Below are 17,296 nucleotides of genomic sequence, written 5' to 3'. Positions count from 1 at the left end.
AGTGAATTTGGAATGGAGGTCGTTTAGAACTGAAGTTGCCTAGTCTGGGGAAGAGGAGGCTGAGGAGAGACTTCCTTGCTCTCTACAATAACCTGAATAGAGGTTGCAGGAAAGAGAGTGTCAGTTTCTTTTTCTCAGGTGACAGGATGTGGGGAAATGGCCTCAAATTGCCCAAGAAGAGGTTTAGATTGAATGTCAGGAAGAATTTCTTCACAGAAATGGTGGTCAGGCAGTGGAATGTGCAGCCCAGGGAGGTGGTGGAGTTCCCACCCCTGGAGGTATTTAAGAGATATGTAGACATAGACCTTAGGGATATGGTTTAGTGGTGAGACTTCATAGTGTCAGGTCAATTGGGCTTGGTCTTAAGGGTCTTTTCCAACCCAAGTGATTCAATCTATGAATAAGAAGCTAGGGCATTTATCAGGCCTAGTCCAAGATAAAGTATCCGGGCAAGAGCCTGTTGAACATGAGGTGCTGGATCTCAGTAGAAAAATGAAGCTTCTTTAGACTTAAAATAGGGAAGGTCTGAGCAGAAACACAGCAACAGCTTCCGTGTGGGGAGAAAAAAAAAACAACATCCTGCTGTAGAGAAGCAGAAACTAATCAGATATTCATGTCTGTGGTGAAGGTAAAAAGAGTCCAGCCCATTTGCAGTGAGGAAAGTTCAAAGAGGTCTCATGGAAACCTTTCCATCTCTGTGGCTGGAAAAGCCTCTGATAGGTTTTTTTCTGGGTGAAGTCTGAAATGTTGGAATTTCTTAAGAAATGAGAAAGAATGCAGCACAATGAGACTGCCGTAAGGAATGAAGGTGGGCAAGAAGGCCTTTGTGATATCCTCCAGCATGGTGAGGAAACACACTGCTTCAGAGGCTGGGTCCAGATGGAATTCATTTTCAGCTGAAGAATTATCCAGAGTTGTCAGAGCCTCAGACCACAAGGCTCTGTCATCAGCTATCCCCATGGAGCGGCATTAGCCAATAAATATATATGTAAGTCCAAAAGCAGGTGGAAATTGATGCATTTGTGAAAGTACTGTCCAGCCTGGTGCCTTTGTGGAACTTTGCTGTCACGGGGCACCTACAAGCTGCCGGGGTGGCACTGCTGTGACACAGTGGCTTTTGCTGCTTTAACATTGTCCTTTGGTGACTCTGAGCCCACGCTTTGCCCTTAGCAGTTTTGTTTTCTCCTGAGTTAACGACCTTTGCTCTGCAGTGCTTCTTATTTAGCAGCTGCTCCAGAGCCCTGCAGGAAAACCAGGGAGAGACACCAAGTGAGCTCACAGGATGGCAGTGATGGGTCACCGTCCGGCAGTGTGGCTTCTTCCCGTTGTCCTCCTTTTCCTTCAGATGCTGCAAACAGGTGCAGTCTTCACTTTAACTTGGCTTTGTGCTGCTTTGCCTCAGCCGCACAGGTAACTATTTGCCATCATTTGCACTCTGTAGAACAGAGTGCCACAGGGAAACTTGTTAGATTTGCTTTCTTACCCATTTGCAAGCTACAGTTATACAGTATATTACAGTATGTTCTTGGCTGAGTCACTGGGAGAATACCATTTTGGTGTGAAGGGCCTGTGTCGGTTTTAAGGTGAGGGTTAATATATTAATATGCATTTCTTTCAAACTGACAGCACAAAGGATGTGCTGTTCATATGTCCTCAAGGGATGTAAGAATTCAATGATACTTATTATCGGTGCTGATTTGTAAGCTACTGACAAACTGAACCCATGGTGTTTAATAGTGCAGAGAAGAACCAGGACTCCACGTTGTAAAATGACAGAGCTTATTATGAAGGCAGAAAAGAAGAGAAATAAGAGAATAAAATTAATGTATCTTTGAAAGAGAGAAAATATGTGGATATATCTATTAAAATAAAAGCTTATTTACATGTCACACTATCCCAAGGTCAAAAAAGGAAAAGAGGATTAATTAAAATAATGAGCTGCTTCAAGACTTGACCTCCAAAAGGAAGCATAGAAAAAATAGAATTAGTTCAAATCACAGAGGTTCAGCATAAAAGAATTGCAAACATCCTGGCACAAAAACAGAACAGCTAAGGCCTAAATAAAATAAGATAAACATGAAAATCCAGCGCTGACCTAAGAATACGGGTGTAGAAAGAGAGAACAAGGAGAATGCTTCCCCATTGGTGAAGGTAATCTTTCTTCCTTAAGGTATCAGATTATTTGTGTTCAGCAAGAAGAAAAGAAACTGCTGAGTTGCAGCTGTCAGAAACAAATCATATCACACCAATCTCATTTTCCCCAGGGACAGAATAACAGGCTGCAAAAGATGCCATGCATCCACATCATTTTATATAATACTCTCACCGTAGCAAATAGAGAAGCATGATCTGGATGAAACTGCAGAGAGGTTGGTGAACATCAGGCTGTGAGGCTGTGCTAATCAGTGTTTCAGTGTCAAAGGAAAGCTGATAGAGGGTGCAGGGCTCCACACAGGTGGCCTTAGGACAGCTGCTATTCAGTATCTTCCCCACTGACATGAAGGGCAGGAGAGAGTGTTTAGTCCTGATATTTATAGCTGGCTATGAATGAAAGACTACCATAAATCAACATGAGAGTTCAAGACCATCTTGTAAAAATAACAGTACAGTAGTCCAACAGAAATAGGAGGTAATTCAAGAAGAGCAAAACAAAATTTCTCCCTTAGCCCCACAATGCATAATCAAGGGAGTCTCTGAAATATGTAACAAAACAAGGAAGGAACTGAAGTAGCCTCCGTTTCCACTAGACAAAAAGTGAAGACAAGAATCAATGGGATCATGCCACACTGTGGGAAACTCTATATGGATATTGTTGTTATACATTTAGTTGTTATAAGGCTATCTAGGAGTGAGTTAGCTGCATGAGTGAGCTATGGAATCCTACAAACCTGTAGGAAGGGCTAGACCACCTCTCTTAGGACTGGTTTACCTCTCCTTGCTATCTCACTGTTACTGTAGGGAAGATTTTTCCCAGTAAGCCTGTGAGCTTGTAGTGCCAGGGACTGATAGTCAAGTTGTTGCTGATTTCTTATTCTCCCTCTGTTCCTCTAACTGTAGATTATTTCAGCCTCAGCTGCAAGTTACAGCTGGGGAACTATTCCAACATAAGATGTGAAATGATAGTGGTCTGGTTAACAGCTTATGGGTTTCTTAAAAATGCTCATTTTTATACTTGTGATTACTGGAGGCCTTTGGCAGGAACTGCACAGAATTACAAAGTGGTGAGGGTTTTGAATAATGCTTGCAAGCAAGATTTTACAGCTGCTTGTGCTTTTATGAAATCAGCATGAATACAGAACCTGTCCCTAAGCTTGCCTCCTTTGCAGTCACACCAAGTACATGCAAGGTCAACAATGGGAATTGCACGCAGTTCTGCAAAGAGGAAGATGAAGGAGTGGTATGTTCCTGTGTTTCTGGCTATGCTCTGGATGATGACAACAAAACCTGCGTTCCTGTAGGTATGAAACACACTTAAAGTTCATTCTATTGGACTCACATCACAGCTTTACTGCATTTAGAAAGGGCTGATGTATTGCAGTGCTGTTGCAGCATGAGGAATAATGTTCACTGTTGGAATCTGGCTTGCTTGATTTGTTATCAATGAAAAGTTCTTTAGCAAAAGGTGATAATCCAACCAATATCAAATTGTACAACTCTGAGTGATGTGCAGTGGCCAAAATAGTGCAAATGGGTGCGTTCTCAGAACTGACTGCAAAACCCATCTTCCAACATGTACATGAAAATAGCAATACCAATAATAGAAGATGTTTAACTTCTAAATACATTGGAACTGCTGAACCCACGAGCAAGTTTTAGAACTGGAATTTTTATTTCATTTTTCAACCAGCCTGGTCTGTTTCCCTTTTGCATTTGTGAAGTTTTTGTAAATATCATGAAAATTATTGCAGAGCCAACCCTGATAAGGATACCTGAGTATCCAACTGCAATCAAAGCAATCGTATCAGCTGTTGTCAAAGAGTATTTCTTGAACTCTTAAGTTAATTTTCATTCATTTTCACAAAGATTTGACACCCTGAAAGCAATCTGTTTCCTTGCAAGCCATTTCCCCCCACAGTATATACACATCTACAAATCTAAAGACTGCCTTTGACTGCAAAACCCATGTTCTAGCAAGTTTGAGACACTTCTTGTGGTGAAGAACAGTAAGAGGTGCACTGAAAGTTGGATTTACTTTGCTGACCATGAAGCTGTTACACTGAGGGCTCTGCCAGACCAGCAAGAAAGGCAGTACTGAGCTAAGGTGAAGGCTGGTAACAGCAACTGGGCCTTCACAGCTGGTTTGCATTGGGTTACATATGGGTCATCCTTGCTGTCAATAAAGGTGCACCAAATTCTCAATCAGATGCAGACACCAAGTGTTAGTGTCTCAGTTTTGCCTTTGCAGTTAAGTTCCCGTGTGGTAAATTTAAGAGAAATCATGAAGTGGACCAAGAAAATGTTACAAGTTCAGAAGATCATCTTAAAAATGAGGAAACCACTGAGGCTCCAAGTAACTCCTCTGAGGTAGTAGAAGAGGCTGGCAGTATACCTAGCATATGTCCATGGCAGGTAAGGTGCCTTACTCTCAAGAGGTCTGGAAAACATTTACACTTCACCATACCCCTCATCTCTGCTTGCCATGGAGATGTAGCTCAGCTTGAGGCAGGACTTGCAGCTCCTCCAAGCAGGCAGATCTAATAGGTCAGAATAGACCCTGTCTATTAGTTGCATAGAAGACAAACAGGGGCAACACTGCATAGCTCACCACTTTGCCAAAGCAACAGGTTCAACCTGCCATGCTGCTCCCACATAGCATGGTGACTAGTAGGACAAATAGGTCTCACCGTGGCAATTAACTGGCAGGACATTTGGAAACAGTGAAGTTATGGGCTCATGGCCATGCTTGCAACCATGCTGAGAGTGTTGGCAGCAGGGAAGGAGGGTGAAGATGCATACCCGGATGACAGTGGGGAGGGGAATCTGTGCTCTGAGTCTGTGCTGGTGTCAACATTTGGTTGTTCCTCCCTCTTGAATGACTAGTTTCTGCATAGGTACCATGAATGAAGATATGACTGTTTTCAAAATCAAGAATGTGCTAAGAGGAAGAGGCTAGGAGAGAAGGAGGGTGGCAGACATTGAGCATAGAGCATAGCACATTTTCCCCAGAACCCTTCCCTGCCAACCACACAGCTACTCAGATTGCAGCACAGCAGTGTTGAAAGGATGGCTGGAGTTCTTGTTTTGACCGTGACTGAAGTCAAACAAAAAACAGAGAGGAATAATGCTGTTAGAATATTAACCAAATTTGTTTAGAAAATAATAATAACTGAGTATGCAAACTCAACTCTCAGCCAGGAAAAATGTCCTTTTTGTCAAGTTTCCATCTGTGGTGGCTTACACTTCTTGAGTGTAACGCTCACTACATCCGAATTAAGGATGCTGCTGACAGAAAATACACATGAAAATTTCTTCTTTAAAAAAGGTACTTGAATCTAAACTAGCTGTTGAGGATTTCCCTGCACAAATAATTTTGCACTTATGCTTTTTCCTCTCTTGGCAGGCTGTTCTAGTACAGAAGCATGGTGAATGGATTTGTGGGGGAACAATTCTGAATGAGTATTTTATACTTACTGCAGCTCACTGCGTTAACAATTCTACAGGATTACGGGTTCTTGTTGGTGAGTTGCTGTCATTTTGACCCTTATTATAAAAATAAGTGCTACCAAAAAACTGTCTTTTAGTGTCTATGTGCAAGACACTGAACTATCCACAGATATCTCACTGCTTCATTTTGTCTATTGGCCAGCAATGAGTTTCATGTTCAGACTGGTTGAATGGACAGTTTCTTTAAGCCTTGCTTGGTCCAGCATGCTTGTCTGTAATAGGAACTGGGAAAATATGTGGGCAAGTGATGCTGAGCTGATTTCACAGAATCACAGAGTTGCAGGTGTTGGAAGAGACCTCTAGAGACCATTGAGCCCAAACCCCTTGCTAAGGCAGGTTCCCTACTATAGGCCACACAGGCAAGCATCCGGATGGATCTTAAATATCTCCAGAAGAGACTCCACAACCTCTCTGGGCAGCTTGTTCTAGTGTTCTGTCACTGTGACTGTAAAGAAGTTCTTCCATGTTTAATTTTAGATTTAGTTAATTGGTCTAAAGTTACACCTTCATGCAATTCCTTGTGCTGGCCAAACCTTAAAGACTTCCATATGCCGCATTCAGATGCTAACAACAAATGTTTTGACAGCACATCTGAGAATGTTGGGTACTGGAAACCTTACCTTCATTATTTATTATAGTAACTTATGAAGGGGGAAAAAAAAGGTAGCTTGTCACATGTTCTAGGCACTGAAAACAGTATTCTGAGTCACAACATTTCCACTTGTCCTACAATAGTAATTCAAAACCTGTATAAGCATTAGTGGCTGTCAATTTAATTCCTAAAGAGTCTTCATACAAGTTGAGAAGATTAAATAAAACAAGTTCTTATATTTTTTGAGCAGAATAGAATTCTAGAATAGAGCAGAATAGTTAAAGACAATGAATGTTTCCAGTTTTAGTCTGTTTGACTGTGCTGCTCTACAAAGAACAGGGGCAAGGTTCTACTCTTCAATGCTGGGGTTTTGTTTGTATATGAGGAGTAGCACTGTAGTAGCCAGAACTTTACATGAACGTTGTCACTGAGATTGTCATTCCAATAGCAGAGTTTTGAATTTTAAATGCGCTTGGTATCAAAATTGGTATAAAATGCTACAGCATCAAAATACAGACCAGCTCTATTTTGTTTGTACAGTACAAATATCTATTCCAAGTACAAGATACTTTAGTCCCATCTTTTACTGAGGTGCTGTTTGGGCTTGCTGGTATAATCTTGTTAACAACTGTTTTAACAATCTGACACAGGGATGGTGGACAGAGAAAAGGAAGAACCAAGTACTGCATTGCACACAGTGGAAAAAATAATTTCAAATCCTGAGTTTAATTTTGATACCCATGATAGTGACATAGCCCTCATCAAATTAAAAGAACCTATCACATTTTCTGAGGATGTTGTCCCAGCATGCCTTCCAGAAGAAGACTTTGCTAATGATGTTCTGATGAACCAAACATTTGGAATTGTCAGTGGCTTTGGGAGCTCATATGAACGCGCGCGGCCAGTCAGAAGAATGAAAGTTCTTCAAATCCCTTATGTGGATAAGAAAACTTGCAAGCAAGCTATTCATTATTTAGTCACAAGAAACATGTTCTGTGCAGGTTATAATAAAGATGGACAAGATGTCTGCCAAGGAGATGGAGGAGGCCCCCATGTAACTGAATACAATGGCACTTATTTTGTTACTGGTATCATCAGCTGGGGAGAAGGGTGTGGGAGGCAAGGAAAATATGGAATATACACTAAAGTATCAAATTTCCTGCCATGGGTAAGAAGTGTTTTGACACAAAACTCTTAATGGCTTGGTGTTTAATCAACTCAACTGCCTTAGCCATCAATTTCATCCCCAAATAATATTTTCCTCTTTGTAAAATGCTTGCTGTAATTCTGATAACGCTTCTGTCAAGATGCCATCTGTTTCTTCATGAGCTCGTGCCTGGTTTTCAGAAGGTGTATTTGGACTTGCTGGTTTGGGACAATAGTGGCACATCTTCAAATACAATGATTTATGAGTTCTTTTTGCTTATGCTATGGTTGATTGAACTTGTCTAGGAGGCTTTGGCTGTACAAGTAAACCTATTTGCCCAGCCTGATAAACCTCCCATTCAAAGGCTACAACTAAACTCAACTTTCCTGTGGCAGTACTTGCTTTGTAGAAATAAACCCAGAACAGAATAATATCAAAGTAGGATAGTATTTCTAAAGACTCTGGAAAAACTGCTTAAAATCTGGAAAAAAGTGGAAACCAACTGTGTATCCACACTTGAGTCTAAGGAATTGGGCTTGTCACTGACACCAGTGCCTTGTTATATTAAGTTAACTGATTTGGCAAAGCTTGCTTGTAATTACCAACATCACTGGTGTTCTGATAATCTCCTGCTGTCCTTCTGAGATACTTCTTTCACCATAATTACTAATGTCATGATTTTGTCTATAATAAAGTAAACGTATTAATACTCCACAAAAGACAATATTGTTGTAAGTCATAATTTATGTAAGGTGCTATTTAAATTCTTAACAACCAAAGAGATTTTAAATCTGTGAGGGTAAACTTTCTTCCAAGAATAGGAAAAGTCTGACTCTAAGGCCAGCTGAGCCACACGTACCCTGTCTGCTTTACTTTAATTCTGAGAGAAAAACAAAGATCTACTATTCAGTTCAGTGATACATAAAAATGATGAACTAGATTGTAAGATACTTGGGTCCCTACAGGAAAAATAAAATGCTCTGTGATGTACTTTAAAAAGAGTGTCAGTGCATGAGAACAAATGCTGTCTGCAGAGATGTTTCATCCAACTGCTTAATTGCACAGAAAATTGCAGTTCTCAAGAGACGCACCAACGACGCGCATCACATTACTGGTGCTCTGCCTCTGTCAATCTTCTAAGTCTTCAGAGAGAGGATGGAGTTGTAACTCAGGCTATTCTGGAGGATTTACTTTGGTTCTTCCATAAACACCTACAAATGCCACAAATCTTTTGTTGCAGATGGATATTTTATTTTCCTGTCACGTATACCGAAGTCAACTTCTAAATGTAATCCAGCAGCACAAGTCCACAGAGTCTGTGTCTCCTGTGGCTTGGGAGTCAGGTGTACAGTAGGAACCACTTCCACCTCCTAGTCCCATCTGGCTAGGATGTAGCTGAAAGCTCCCAGGTGGTGGCTTTGTACTGATCTCAGGGCAGGGTTGCCTTTCTGCTGAGTCTGTGGCAGAGGAAGTGACTGGATGGCCACGGGGACACCATAAAACACAGCATCTGGACTCAGTTGCAGGGCTGCTCATCTGCCACCTGAGAAGAGAACCAGGTGGAAAAAGAGGAGCAGAAATGGTACAGGGAGGCTTTAGGAGCTGAGTTCAAGGTAAGAACACTGAGCCTAGTAAGGGGTTCTGAAGAGTCCTGTGATATCTTTAGAAACAGAAATAGAAAATGTCAGCACTTGACTGCAGAGATGTCAGAGTAGCTCTAGGATGTTTTCTGTTTTCACAGCCAGACTGTCAGAAGGCTTGCACAATCTCAAGGAAAGCCCCTGTGGGTGCAGAACCCCCTGGAGGGAATCAAATCTCCTTTGGTTTCATTCCTCCCTCGGATGTCCTGCAATCTGCAGCCAAACAGAAAGGCAGTGCTGATGTTCCTCCAATACAAGTGCAAATCCCTCCCGCTTTTAGAAATGGTGATGCCCTTCAGATACAGCAAGAAAAGCTTTTTCTTTTCCTGCAGATGGTGAACAGCATTGCTTGGCTGCTGTCCAGACATTTGACTGAATTATAACTCATTTTAACTGCACTAAGCATTAATCCTTTGCAGAGTATGTGCTTCCCGTTGGCCAGTTCTTTCTCATTCCCTGTCCCCCAGTTCCCCAGGGAGGTGGAGGCTGGAGCAGCTCCTGCCATGGGCAGCACGCATCACTCCTTAGCCTTGAACCATCTCCAATGTCTACAAACCAACTACAGTGCCCTCATGCTGCTCAGCAGCAGGATTTCCCAGGTACAAATGTGGCTGTGAGCCCAGCCGTCAGCTTTCTCTATTTGCTTAGTGCAAGGGAAATGTTTTCTGGAATATCATTGCTGTCCCCTTTCCATAGCTGTGTGTGCATTTCCCAAAAGTGTGTGATAGTGACAGAGTTAGTCAGCTGATAGCCAGCCAGGCCTGCAGCAAACAGGGCTGCTGGACATGCTGATAAACTCTGCATCCGTCCTCTTGCCAGGATGTTTAAGGAAATGGAAAAAGAAATTCCAGTTGCTCTTCCTAAAGGACCACACAAGAAAAGGACTGCCTTTCTAAGCCCCTCCCTTTGTCCTATGTTCCTTAATAGTTTGTAAGAACTGTTGCAATAATGTCAATACAGAAAAGGCAAAGTGGGTGCTGTACAAGGATTGAGTACACTGTGGTCCGTACAAATGTTCAAGGCATGTTTTGTTTAAAAAGAAAACATGAACTTGTGAACTAAGCTCTACGGAGAATATAGCTTCTGAAGCTGTGTTGCTTCAGAATTTAATAATTTAACATAATTTGAATAAATATCTGATACCAACAGGAGTCCTTTAATTGGCATAGACTCGCAAAGTGTGAGAAGCTTGTATAAAAAGTAGTTAATTCTTGCAGATGTGTGCATATATTTGCTGCAAAGCCCTGTACTGACATCAAGTGGTCACATGTAAGTGTGCTGAGATGAGACAGCCTGGCTCTACAGCCAACTTGATTTTTAAAACTCCAATTGATGTGAAGTTTTATTTGAGGGTTTACTCACATATGCTCAAATTGGTGTGTTCCTTATGTTTCTAACTAAGATTAAAGAGTACTTTCTCCTCCGGGCTGCCCCAAACCTGCAGAGTGAAGCACGTCCATCCTCTCATTCCATGCGCTACCGCAATAAAGGTTACATGGAGTCGGTGAGCACAACAGCCATGCCACACTACTGATCCTGGAATCATCACCAAGTTTGTGCCTGTGCCTTGCTATGGCACAAAGAAATTCTCATGCTGTCCAACTCGCCCCATTTTGTGTTACAGATCTGAAGGCTGGAGGAGGAATATCCAAAAGTTGGAGGTTTCCAAGCATGCTTCGCCTTCAGCCCTTGCAATGAGAGAAGGGGCATTGTTCAACCACCAAACAGGTTTTTTCAGGGTTTCCATATGTTGACTTTGAGGCCGGGCTTTGCTCTCCGAGGTTTTGTTTTCTCTTGAGCAGCTGGACTTTAAACTTCAACCATCTCCTGTTGAGCCATTTCCCCGAAGAGCTGCAGGAATGCAGGCAAGCCACCATTGATCGCAGAGAGTAGCAATGGCAAGATGCTTTTGGACAATGTTGTTTCTTCTCTCTGCCCTTTTCCTTCAGACAGAGCAGACAGGTATGGCCTTTGTTTTGTCGTGGCTTTCATTCTCCTTTGTGCTCCTGCTCTTGTAAACATACCGGTGTTTATGTACCTCCTGTCATGTTTGCCTTGTAGCACAGGCTGACATCACTAACAGCTATCCATGTTTCAGTACATTTTTGCTGTTTTTTTCATATACCTAAGTAAAAATGACAGTAGGTTACTGAGGCATTGTAATCTGGTAATACCGTCACTAGCATAGTAAGGAGAACTTTGTTTTCCTACTTGCTGCTGTAATAAAAATAAAAGTCAGAAATATATGTTTTTTGTATTCATCCTCCATGGTTTGTCCAAATGTGCAGTGGGGGTCTAGAGAACTTTTAGAAATTCAAAGCATGAAGATTTGTCTTACTTAATATCACATGCGAGCCTGCTGCATGCTTGCAAGCCTTCACAAGCGTAACTAAGGAACTCCAGAATATTTTATGTATTGCCTTTAATATTCTTCAATTCTAATATCATTGATAATTTCAACCTTTGGGTCCCCAAAGAAAGTATAAAATGCAGAACAACCAAGCAAACAAACAAAGCCAGTCCCTGCCCCATTGGATTTACCTTCTGAGTACAGGAGAACTGACAAACACGCGCTGACACACGTGGCCACGTCCCAGTTAATGTCAAAGGTGAAAGTGCCACCCCAGCCCTCCCCCTGCTAGGCGAGTTCTGTTGTGGAATCATTGCAAATAGGAGTTTCAAGGTTTGATCTCTCTCATGTCTTCAGCTGTCAGCCTTTCAGAAATTATTTTTCCAAATTTTACTGAGACCAAAGAGCCGTAAAACCCATGGCAGAGCAAAGCCTAGCCACAAAACACATCACCCAACCATGGGTCTTTAAGATCCACCGCTTGGAGCTGTACCAAATGCCGCCTGCCTGGGAATAAGCAAGGCACCCCCAGAAGAGGTGCTACATCCCTGTGACTCCTCAGCCTGGTTTGGGCTGAGGGAGCAGACCTTTTTTGGAGTTTACTGTGGCTGAAACTCTGAATCATCCAAAGGATTTCTCTTCACAATAAAAATTGGCAGCTTAATAAGATCTTAAAAAAAATTAAAGTGAAATCATAAAGGATAGCCTAAGTACTAATATCAACATCTCCTCACACATCGTTTCAGTGTTTATATCAACTGCTGATGCAAACAAAGTTATCAAGAGGCATCGACGTGCCAACTCCCTGCGTTTTGAGGAGGTCTTGCAAGGCAGTTTGGAAAGGGAATGCCTTGAGGAGAGATGCACGCATGAGGAAGCAAGAGAAGTATTTGAAAATGATGAAATGCTCGTAAGTATTTTGTTATCCTTTGTGTGTGTGGAGAACTATTTTCTTAGTGACTTTGTTTTGTTTTGTTTTGATTTGTTATTGTTATTTTATTTACTACAAGTTTCAGCAGCTTGCTTCCACCATTTGGGTTTTTCTCTGTGTAAATCTTCTACACTTTTAAAGCCCCTCCTGAAATTGATGTGTCCTGCATCTTGTGTTGGGAAAGCACACAGGTGTTATCCCATCCTGACCACACACACACACAAATACAGCCTCAACATCCCTTGGGGACTGGGAGGGGCAATGGGGTGCTGGGATGAAGGGAAGAACCACAGTAGTAGTAAGACTTACAGAAGGAGGATTTGGGGGTCAATGGCCACAAGTGCCACTGTACAAGAGGTCCCCTGCAGTGTGCAGCTGGACGCTCTGCTCTCTAACACAGGAATCTGTGCAGAGATGGTGTATACAGGGAAGAAGAAAAAACAACCGTAGGACTGGTGGTCCAACTGCCTCAGGGCAAGATCAGGAGCAGCAGGCTATAGAGGGACACTGGCTGCTCCCTCTGGGAAGGAAGGGACAGTATAGTCTCTCATGTAATGCTTCTGTTTTACAAAGTACCCGTGGAAATTGATGTTATTTGAGAACTGAAGTCCAACTCTCCCTTTTTTTCTTTTTTTTTTCCAGAAAATGTTTTGGGATAACTACTACGGTAAGCTAGTCTATTGATTTCTCTCCTCATAGTGGTGCCATGCCCTGAACATTATGCTTCAGTCTTATCAGTCTTATGCTGTTTTTGAGTTTTCAGCAGCTTATTCAAAAAGAAACACTCAGTTGCTGTTTCGTCATGTCTTTAGTAAAGCAAGAGGAAAAGTGCTGATGTGAAAGGATTTAAAAAGTCATAGATAGGAAGAAATAGCTAAGACTGCAGAGTGCGTGTAAACTGAAGGGGAGCAGATGCTATCATAGGAAGCAGGCTGTTTCTCTCCCTGGCTGTCAGCTGGGAGCAGGACATTTTGCTTTTTGTGGCTACATCTGTCTGTGGCTGCCATTTCCACAGTGTGGACTTGTGGGGTGTGGTGGCAGCCATGGTCCAGGGTGGTGTTAACAGAGAGCAACCAGGGTATGGAAGGGAAAAGAAGTGTAATGCTCAATGTATGCTGAGCATTAGAGTGTTTAAGAGATGACTGGAAAGAAATGAGCCTGCAGAACTGACATGAGGTGATACAGACAGGCACCCCCTGGGCACAGGGCCTGGGGCAGCAACATATGGCAAATAGACTTCACACCTCCCTCACCACTGCATGTCCAAAAAGTTCTCTCGCTTATTTCTTTTTAATTAGTTTTTATTCTTTTGTAATCTGAGGTTTAGATAGTGGAAAGGGAGGTGGTATTAATTTCCTGTGAGGGTGGGACTGCTTTTCCTTGACTCCAAGCGGGTGCTGTTCAGGACTCTCCATATAGGAAGTATCTGCCTACAGCTGAGCTCTCAGGGGTGGGAGTGTTTCACCACCTCCTTCTACATCTGGCTGTCCTTCCCCAGGTGGCTGGAGGTGTTCCTCCAGCCCATGCCAGCACGGTGGCCTGTGCGAGGACAGCATCCGTGGCTACACCTGCACCTGCACCGCGGGCTTCGAGGGGGAGGACTGCGCCTTCGGTGAGGCATTGCTGCCAGGACACAGGCTTGGACCCACCACAGCGTGGGGTTAACATGCACTATTTCCTGATGCTCTTCCAGCTGAGATGTTCAACCTATGTATCCTTACCTATGCTAAGCCACAGTTCGCAATGCTACCCCACTGCATGCCTAATGGTTATCAGATACTACTACATCAGACCAGATCTTCATGTTCACCTCCGCCAGGTTTTGGTTCTCAGCCCTGAGGTCAGTATTTCTGCACAGCAGGGCCCTTCTCTGCGGTCCCCTGGGGAGCAGCACCTGTTCCACAGGAGCCACCAAGAACCACGCTGAGTACAGATTTCCTTGCTGCTTCTCTGCCTGTGGGCTAGATCCAGCACCGAAACCTCTTCCTGTTGCTTTGCACTGAAGGTTAAGTGTTTGCTCATCCATAAAAAACTGGCTATGTTTCAAGGAAGATTAATTCTCCTTTCCTTTATTTTTTCCTGCTAGTTTTAATTTTTATTAATTAGTTTTAACTTTCTTAGCGCAAACATGAAAAATAAGAACTATAAATTTGCCTAAGTTGGAAAGCAGAAATCTGCAGCCTTTTTCTTCCTTACACAACACCTGCCTTTTGAAAAAGTGCAGAAAGCCACTCTGGTGCAGCTTCTTAGTGTTTTCCTTAAATGAGTAGAGAAACCTACAGCATCCTTTACAGGTTCATGTGCAAAGCCTAACTCTTGTTTACTAAGGCTTTTTCTCTGTCTGCTCCATTCAGCTAAAAATGAATGCCGACACCAAGGAAAAGAAGGATGTCAGCACTTCTGCTACCCAGGAAGGAATTCCTACTATTGCTCCTGTGCTGATGGCTATGAGCTCGGGAAGGACAAAAAACAATGCATCCCATTAGGTAAGTGTGAGCATGGAAGTTAAAGAGGACCCATGCTTGGTGCTTGGGTGGACACAAACATTACTGAAACCTCTCAAACTGGGGAGAGAAAAAGGAGGAATCTAAGGACCACCACGAAGATGCACAAGCAGCAGTAAAAGAAGCAGTACTTGATCTGAACATTTAAACATGAGCGTGCAGAGAGTGCTTGCATCACTCTACCCAGTGTTACAAGAGGTTTTCCACTCCTTCCCACACTTATTTAACCTCAGTAAAAGGTAACTGATGACCTGCCTGTTTGGGAATGAGGTTCAGTTGATTTGGATCAGGCATGTGATGGTATGATAAATGAAAGGCAGAACTTGCTGCCATGTTACTTTGAACTGGTAGCTCTCTTCATTGTTGCATTCAGTCTAAGTACCTCATTCAACCTCATTCTCCTATATGCAAGGTCTACTAAAAACAAAGTAGTACGCTTAGTCCCTGTCTTTATTAGCAAGTAGGACAGCCAAATACGATCTGTGGCTTTTGATGAAAATTTAATGTTCACACCAAGTGCTCAACTCAGATGGGTTTTATTTCAGACTATCCCTAGTTTGGTAATGAGGGCTAAACATCATTAACTGTAAGAGCACATGGTTACAGGGGCTTACTTCTGATTCAGCTTCACCTGAACAGAATCCAGTTTATGTGATCCAAGATGAGGACACAAGGTGGCAGAAAGTGTGGTGAATGCAAATTAACTGAGAGATTCACTTGAAATGCAGGTTCCCCCTCTGAACCAGAACACAAAAGTATGCACGTCCCCTGTATGGGAACTGCTGAATCACAGCCTGAACCTCTGATTGATCACCTGAGGCGAGCAATGAGTCAGCCACGGGAGCACAGGTGAAGGCAATTCACCTGTGCTGCAGGAAGGGGTGGAGCCTGGCTCCACCTCTCCTAGACCCATTTAAGAGCTGACTGCCAGCGGGGAAGGATCTCTTCTGAAGATTCATTCTGCTGGAGTTTCATAAGTGAGCCCAGGATATGAGTAAGCATCCTATCTTTTCTGCATTGGTGTAATAACTACATAGCCAAGCTCTCTGGTATACCTCATAACTATAATGTCTGTACGTTCATTGATTGTCCATCCCCCTTATAGTCTTCCAAAAGGAAGGCCAAGAATTACCCTGCTGAGATTAGGCCATAGCTGTGAGGTGTTTGGTGCAGTTCAGATACGGGATATGAAGAAGAGAAAACAACCTGTGGTGACAGTTGGCTGGAGTGGAAGCTTTGTTCTTTGGAAGCTCTGTTTCTAAGTGACAGGCAGTGAAATCTGGTCACCATAAGCCTAACACAATGACCAAATTGTTCGTTGTCATTTCTAAGCCATCAGGCAACAGAAGTTAAATTAATTATTCTGATTTTCACCAGCTGAGAAATTCTCCTTTTCCCAAATCCTACATTTTATGAGGAAAGAATAACATACATGCAGGTAGTTTTTGTCTTGAAATGTTGCAGCATGAGGTTTTTGTTTGCTTTTTTTGTTTGTTTGCTAGATCAATGTGCATGTGGCAGACTTCAAGACAGTGATAATCTGATAAGCGAAACCCCAAAGGAACATGGCAAGCGATTTCCTTGGCAGGTATTTCTAGCAGTTCATGAAATCTATTACTCAACTTCCTGTGGACAGTGCTATTTAATAATCTTCTTCTTTTTGTGTTTTCTTAGGTCCTGTTGCTAAACTCAGAAGGGAAAGGTTTCTGTGGAGGAGTGCTGCTAAAAAGTAATTTTGTACTGACTACAGCAGAGTGCGCCCTTCTGCACAACCATTTTAAAATCAGGGTTGGCATTGGTAGGTGATCAAACATTTTCTTTTGCACTTTTCAGCTTCTTTTAAAAACAGCTTACTAAAATTTCTGCCTACTGAAATTTCCCAAAAACATTGTTTTGGGACACATATGCACTGCCATCTCATTTAAGCACCTTAGTTAAGTATCAAGTTAGAACTATAGCTGTGATATGCCTCTCTACAAGCCAAGGAGAGAGACAAGTACCTCTCAAGGGCAACTCATAGGGGCTGGCTCAGTACCTAGGATAAGCTAAACCAGCTTCATTTAGAGTTCATTTGCTCTGCACCCCAAGGAAAGAAACTATTCATGCCCAAATTCAATTCTGTTGTTGGGTATTTGTCCTTCCCCTCTGAATTATGCATGCATCTACCAAGATTGAAAGGCTGCCAACCTGTTATTCTTAATTAACTTTAACACATCTATTTCAAGAAAGAGTATCTTTCCCTAGCATACAAACTCCTCAGCACAGCTAGGCAGTTGTTACCAATGTGCATGTAGTTATCAAGTCTCTGGTAATTTAAATAATTTAAGTAATTTTAATAAATACCAGTCTCTGGTTATTGATTTCAGCAAGGCATTTGATACTGTCTCCCATAACATCCTTATCTCCTTATCTCCTGTGATTCGGCTGGCTAGGCGGGGTGGTGGAGTTGCTCTTTATGTGAGAGAGCA

General features: G+C 42.5%; 2 protein-coding genes across 2 annotated transcripts in view; both read left to right on the top strand.

Annotated features, from left to right (window-relative positions):
• Positions 1 to 1,233: 1,233 nt before the first annotated feature.
• On the top strand, positions 1,234 to 7,831 carry LOC100549453 (coagulation factor X-like). Its single transcript, XM_003203209.4, has 5 exons — positions 1,234 to 1,358; positions 3,327 to 3,458; positions 4,406 to 4,569; positions 5,561 to 5,678; positions 6,907 to 7,831. Exons 1-5 carry the CDS (start codon positions 1,283 to 1,285, stop codon positions 7,452 to 7,454), a joined length of 1,038 nt encoding a protein of 345 aa, XP_003203257.2. The 5' UTR covers positions 1,234 to 1,282; the 3' UTR covers positions 7,455 to 7,831.
• Positions 7,832 to 10,838: 3,007 nt separating this feature from the next.
• PROZ (protein Z, vitamin K dependent plasma glycoprotein) overlaps positions 10,839 to 17,296 on the top strand; it is a 10,729-nt gene continuing 4,271 nt past the window's right edge. Inside the window, exons 1-7 of the mRNA XM_010728469.3 lie at positions 10,839 to 11,005; positions 12,140 to 12,303; positions 12,967 to 12,991; positions 13,823 to 13,936; positions 14,679 to 14,810; positions 16,331 to 16,416; positions 16,503 to 16,626. Coding sequence (XP_010726771.1) covers positions 10,939 to 11,005; positions 12,140 to 12,303; positions 12,967 to 12,991; positions 13,823 to 13,936; positions 14,679 to 14,810; positions 16,331 to 16,416; positions 16,503 to 16,626 — 712 coding nt within the window. The 5' untranslated portion in view covers positions 10,839 to 10,938. The remainder of the gene's footprint in view (positions 11,006 to 12,139; positions 12,304 to 12,966; positions 12,992 to 13,822; positions 13,937 to 14,678; positions 14,811 to 16,330; positions 16,417 to 16,502; positions 16,627 to 17,296) is intronic.

Source organism: Meleagris gallopavo, chromosome 1, assembly GCF_000146605.3.
Source record: "Meleagris gallopavo isolate NT-WF06-2002-E0010 breed Aviagen turkey brand Nicholas breeding stock chromosome 1, Turkey_5.1, whole genome shotgun sequence".
Taxonomy (NCBI): Eukaryota; Metazoa; Chordata; class Aves; order Galliformes; family Phasianidae; genus Meleagris; species Meleagris gallopavo.
The sequence above is the reverse complement of the archived record's forward strand: the minus strand, read 5'-3'. Positions and strand labels throughout refer to the sequence as shown.

What these genes read in the sequence shown, in the direction of transcription:
- LOC100549453 (XM_003203209.4), top strand. Translation starts at nt 1,283, where the DNA reads ATGGCAGTGATGGGTCACCGTCCGGCAGTGTGGCTTCTTCCCGTTGTC. An exon ending in CAAAACCTGCGTTCCTGTAG is followed by an intron (nt 3,459 to 4,405) that starts GTATGAAACACA and finishes TTGCCTTTGCAG; the next exon opens with TTAAGTTCCCGTGTGGTAAA. An exon ending in AGGATTACGGGTTCTTGTTG is followed by an intron (nt 5,679 to 6,906) that starts GTGAGTTGCTGT and finishes AATCTGACACAG; the next exon opens with GGATGGTGGACAGAGAAAAG.